Source organism: Callithrix jacchus, chromosome 11 (assembly GCF_049354715.1).
Source record: "Callithrix jacchus isolate 240 chromosome 11, calJac240_pri, whole genome shotgun sequence".
Taxonomy (NCBI): Eukaryota; Metazoa; Chordata; class Mammalia; order Primates; family Cebidae; genus Callithrix; species Callithrix jacchus.
The window spans coordinates 117,142,278-117,148,277 of record NC_133512.1 but is presented as its reverse complement, the minus strand read 5'-3'; the positions used below and the strand labels follow the sequence as shown (position 1 = coordinate 117,148,277).

General features: G+C 45.4%; 1 protein-coding gene across 4 annotated transcripts in view; it reads left to right on the top strand.

Annotated features, from left to right (window-relative positions):
• The first annotated feature begins 2,294 nt into the window (after window positions 1-2,294).
• The window catches only part of KLHDC10 (kelch domain containing 10), a 63,787-nt gene continuing 60,081 nt past the window's right edge, over window positions 2,295-6,000 (top strand). For 2 of the 4 annotated variants that reach the window (XM_035254739.3, XM_009003096.5), the window contains exon 1: window positions 2,295-2,461. In XM_035254739.3, the coding sequence (XP_035110630.1) occupies window positions 2,392-2,461 (70 nt within the window). In that variant the 5' untranslated portion in view covers window positions 2,295-2,391. Of the gene's footprint in view, window positions 2,558-6,000 lie in introns of all 4 variants that reach the window. The other 2 variants (XM_009003095.5, XM_002752010.7) reach the window with 1 other exon arrangement.

Sequence of the window (6,000 nt, the reverse complement as noted above, 5' to 3'; positions counted from 1 at the left end):
TGGCTCACCGCAACCTCTGCCTCCTGGGTTCAAGCAATTCTCCTGCCTCAGCCTCCTGAGTAGCTGGGACTACAGGCGTGTGCCACCATGCCCAGCTAATTTTTGTATTTTTAGTAGAGACGGTGTTTCACCTCGTTGACCAGGATGGTCTCGATCTCTTGACCTCGTGATCCACCCGCCTCGGCCTCCCAAAGTGCTGGGATTATAGGCATGAGCCACCGTGCCCAGCCCGGAATACTCTTATAAAAGAAAATTTCCCTCATTTACTCTTTGGGTACTTAAAGGTATAGATTCCTTAGAAAAGTTAACACAGGCTGGACTCGGTGGCTCATGCCTGTAATCCCAGCACTTTGGGAGGCAGAGGCAGGTAGATCACCTGAGGTTGGGAGTTCAAGACCAGCCTGGCCAACAAGGCGAAACCCTGTCTCTACTAAAAATATTAAAATTAGCTGGGTGTGGTGGCTTGTGCCTATAATCCCAGCTACTTGGGAGGCTGAGGCAGGAGAATTGCTTGAACCTGAGAGGGGTGGAGGTTGCAGTGAACCAAGATCACGCTTTTGCACTCCAGCCTGGGCGACAGAGTGAGACTCCATCTCAAAAAAGAAAAGTTAACATACATTAATTTTGGTTTTTATACTTTGAACTATAGGCTTTTTTTTTTTTTTTCCTTTTCAGAGATGGAGTTTCGCTCTTGTTACCCAGGCTGGAGTGCAAAGGCGTGATCTTGGCTCACCGCAACCTCCGTCTCCTGGGTTCAGGCAATTCTCCTGCCTCAGCCTCCTGAGTAGCTGGGATTACAGGCACGCGCCACCATGCCCAGCTAATTTTTTGTATTTTTAGTACAGACGGGGTTTCACCATGTTGACCAGGATGGTCTTGATCTCTTGACCTCGTGATCCACCCACCTCGGCCTCCCAAAGTGCTGGGATTACAGGCTTGAGCCACCACACCCGGCCCAGGTTTTTTTTTTTTTTTTTTTTGAAGTCTCAAACATTTTCATAAGCAGTGTGCTACAGTGCTAGTAGCTAAAACATCTCTGCCTACAGAGACTGGAAGTAGAAAAACAAGGCGGCAGGGCCAGTGGTGACCAGAAATTTTCACAGCAGGAGCAAAGGGTATTTGTCCTTAGCTCCAGCAGAGTTTCTCACCTTTTTTCTCTGCAACCGTGAAACGTTCTTCTTATGCAAAAGAGAAAAAAAGAAAAAGAAAAAATCCGTCATATCTAAGGACGTTGCAAAGTTTTGTTTCCCTTGAGAAATTTGATATGCTTTTTCCTTATCATTCAGAAACAGTCTGTTTTCCCAGTTTGCACTGCGCCCTATAAATTTCAAGCCAAAATTTCTGTTTAATTTTGGAACAATAGGAACTCCTGATCGGCACATCTAAAGTTTTCTTCTATCTCGATCTTCCATACTCGTTGCTGCCTTTTATTTAATTTTATGTTTCCGTTTGATTATATATATTCCACTAGCAAAAAGGAGTTTGAGTGACAAAAACATTTACAGAGCCATCAGCCATCTAAGAGAGTACCTTTTCTTGGCATTCCACACACTGCCGGGTGTTATTTGAAAAATCTTTACTGATGTAGTAAGCCAGAAATGGTTTCTCATTGAGGTTTTAATTTGTATTTCTAAGATTACTGGTGAGAGTGAACATTTTCCCATATTTGTTAACCAGGTTTAAAACTGTTTGCTTGGGGTGTGACTTATTCAGAGACGAGTGCTGCTAACCTGACTGAAAGACAAATGATATCCAGGAATATATAGTTCTCACATTTTAGCTTTGACTCCGCCCCGGGTCCCCTCACCCACCGCCACCCCAAGCAAGCCCTTTGTGTGTATCAACCGTCAGGGAATGGGATCTTAGACCGAAAAGCTGGTAGAATGCCGTATTGCCCCCAAATATGTGTGTTATGCGTATATCCTGTGTCTGATTGTAATGTTTATGGGAAAGAGATCCTGAATCCTAACCAAGCCTGGGGCACTGGCGGTACCGGGTGTCTTTCAGCAGGCGCGGCCTCTGCCACTCGGCCTTCGATTGGCCCTCCTGGTCCCGCCGGAGTCCGGAATCGCCGGCCTGCCCAGCGCGGACGATGCGAGCGAGGAGTGTCTGCTTCTGGCTTTCTCTCCCCCGACTTTTTTTTTTTTTTTTTTTTTTTTTTAGCCATAGCTATGGTTACCACGTTTCTCTCCGCCTCCCTCCACCTGCCAAGAAAACAATTGTCCATTGGTTGCCTTTCACCAATGCGGTCAGTCATTGGTCTCTGGTAGGACCGGGCGCTGCCCCTTTCCCCTGTCTCCTGGGTCTCCGGAGGAGCCCAGGAAGGAGGCTTCGCTGGTGCCGCCGGGTCAGGCGCTGCCGGGACCGGGCTGCGGCAATCGTTAGCGGGTCATGTCGGCCGCCCAGGGCTGGGACAGGAACCGCCGGAGGGGAGGAGGCGCTGCCGGCGCTGGTGGCGGAGGTAGCGGGGCCGGCGGGGGCAGTGGGGGCAGCGGGGGTCGGGGGACTGGCCAGCTCAATCGGTTCGTGCAACTCTCCGGGCGGCCGCACCTGCCAGGTGAGTCGTGGGACAGGGTTCTGACCGCTTGCGGGCGCGGCGGGCGGGAAGGTGACTGCTACCTTTTCTTTTTCTCCCTGCCTTTCTTTTCCTTGGGAGGAGGAAAGGCAGGCCCCACGCGTAGCAGAGGGATTGGGGAACAGAGAAAAGGGAAGGTGCCTTTGAGGTCAGGGAGAGAACAGGAGCACAGCGAAGAAAAGTATCTTTGCTCTGTTGAAAGCTTTGTGCCGAGAGTTGTGTTTTCTTTTCAAAGGAGAGGCCACTGTCTCATTGACATTTCCAAATGTTTCACTTACTCGATTCCCAGTCTCTTCCCCTTCCGCAGTTTGAACTCGTAAATGAAAGACATTGACGCCTAGCTGTGGGAAATTATTTCAAAAAGGGTGCCAAGTTAAGGAGAGAAGAGGGAAGCGCATTCCAAGGAGTGATTTTGTAAAAAACCACCCCGGGTGTGTGTGTAAGAGTTAGGCATTCTGAAAGGGAAGAAGGGAGTGGGGGAGTGTTGGCTGGGGAGTGTATGGGAAAGAGAACCGAGGGGATTACGGAAAACTAGTTGGATTATTAATATTTTGGAATGTCCAGAGACAGAATAGATAATGGTGTCTAGGTTTTAAGAGGAGCGAGTGAATCTCAAAAATATATTCAGTGACAAAATTATGCTGTGTTTACGATATAAAAACAATTGAGAATTGGAAAAATGTACCCAACACAATTATTTCACATTTTGGTCTACAGTGCCCTAGCCTTGAGTTAAGATGTTTTTGAAAACAAAAATCAACTGGATATGGGTGTGTAGACAGTTTTAAAGAGATACATTTGTAATCGAATGTTCAATCTAGTAGAAGAAAGATAGGGAATCAAGGAATGCACAGAATGTCAAATATTCCACTGGGCAAGCTTATTTTTACTATGAAAAGAACTATCAGGAATTATGTGTTAATTATTCACCGTGTTTTTTTGTGAATAATCCTGATTATATTAGTGATATATTTATTTAGCTGATGAGTTTTGAGAACATGATGAATTGTTTTGAATTGTGTTTATGACTGTACCTTATACTTGTAAGTAGTCAATTATTATTTGATTAAATTGAAGATGACAAAGGGAATTTAGCACATTTAATGAGACAATTGCTTGTGTTTGTGATGAGGTAATTGATGTGTGCTGGAAATGTACATTACTCCATTTATATGCACCATTAAAATTAAATCGAGGCATTTGTAAGTAGTCATATAATATACCAGCAGTTGAGTTTGAGATGTTAGTATTAGGCTGTGCACCCTAGAATTGCTAAATATATGATCTTTAACATAAAGGAGCAATCATTTTTCTTACTCCCAATTAATGATAAAAACTTAGATTTTTGTGTATTGATAGCTTAGAAAATGAGTCTCTTAGCAAGCACTGTCACCACTTTGCCTTCTGCCACCACAATCTTTAGGTCTTTGATCACGGATTAATTATTCATGTAGTCATTCCTGGGTTCTTAGAACCTGGTTGGTGCACTTCCTAGCTGTGACCACGTGATGGCAGTGGAAACCATGATTTCTGTTAAGGGGCTTCAATGTGGAGCTATTTCTGCATTCCCTTAGCACATAAGGCCGAGAACAGACATTTATCCGGAGGTAAAGATAAACGTGTCTAAACTGTGAAAATTTGTAAAGTAGGGTCATCAGTCTCTTTTTTCTGCTTCCCTTTTCTCTTGACTGACTCTTCATTGTCCCTTTACTCATTCTCAAAATTGGAACACATCTGATATCTCAATATATTATATAGTTTGAAATTCTTTGCTACCAATTCTTTATTCTCCCACGTACTGCATTCTTAGCCTTTCCCTTTCTCTTGTATTTTGATAGATTTTTAAAGATTTTAGGTGATGGGGAGGCATGGAATGTCTAGGCTTGCTTTTTGATGGGCCCTGGAGATAAAACTTTTTTAAAAAAAATTTTATTCATTTTTTGAGATGGAATCTTGCTCTGTCCCCCGGGCTGGAGTGCAGTGGCGTGATCTTGGCTCACTGCAACCTCCACCTCCCGGGTTCAACTGATTCTCCTGCCTCAACCTCCTGAGTAGCTGGGATTACAGGTGCCCACTCCCACCCTTAGTTTTTGTATTTTTAGTAGGGTCGGGGTTTCACCGTGTTGGCCAGGCTGGTCTTGAACTCCTGACCTCAGGTGATCTGCCTGCCTCGGCCTTTCAAAGTGCTGAGATTTGAGGTGTTAGCCACCTCACTCAGCCAAACATTTTTTTTTTTTTAGTGTATTATGGCGGTTGGTTGAGGTGGCTCATGCCTGTAACCCCAGCACTTTCGAAGGTCAAGGTGGGAGGATCGCTTGAGCCTAGGAGTTCAAGACCAGCCTGAGCAACAAAGCAATACCAAATCTCAAGTTAAATATTAAAAAAAAAAAAAATGTGGGCCGGGCGCGGTGGCTCAAGCCTGTAATCCCAGCACTTTGAGAGGCCGAGGCGGGTGGATCACAAGGTCAAGAGATCGAGACCATCCTGGTCAACGTGGTGAAACTCCGTCTCTACTAAAACTACAACAAATTAGCTGGGCATGGTGGCGCGTGCCTGTAATCCCAGCTACTCAGGAGGCTGAGGCAGGGAAACTGCCTGAACCCAGGAGGTGGAGGTTGCAGTGAGCCGAGATCACGCCATTGCACTCCAGCCTGGGTAACAAGAGTGAAACTCCGTCTCAAAAAAAAAAAATGTACTATAGCTAATTTTCTCTCTTTTGACCTCTAATCCCCATTTGTCTTTTTCTTTCTTTCTTTCTTTATTATTATTATTATTATTTTTGAGACAGAGTCTCACTCTGTGGCCCAGGCTGGAGTACACTGGCACAATCTCAGTTTACTGCAATCTCTGCCTCCGGAGCTCAAGCAATTCTGTCTCAGTCTCCCAAGTTACTAGGATTAGAGGCTTAGGCCACCAAGCCTCGCTAATTTTTTGTATTTTGGTAGAGATAGGGTTTTGCCACGTTGGCCAGGCTGGGCTTGAACTCCTGGCCTCAAGTGATCCTCCCAAAGTGAGGCCCTTGGCCTCCCAAAGTGTTGGGATTGTAGGCATGAGCCATGGTGCCCAGCCAGCCCCATGTTCCATTTTTCATCCTTCTCTACCAAGACTTCCAGTTACTGATACCTAGAACCTTTTCTTACTTTTTACGTCTCAACCCTTCATCCAGCCCCCAATGAAACCAAACAAAACGATCTAGTCTTCTTGGAGTGTTCTCAGTCTCTTTCGGTGTTAGCTTCTTTATCCATCCAGTTGTGCAAACCTGCAACTTGGGCATCCTCCTCAATATTGTCTTCTCCCTTGTGCTTCAGGTGTAATCATTTACCAAGTCCTATTTCTTTTACTCCTGCCATAACTCTAATCCATGGGGCCACCATCCCTGACTTAGGTCTCCTGTAGGAGCTTTTTAAGCAGTATTCCTGCTTCTG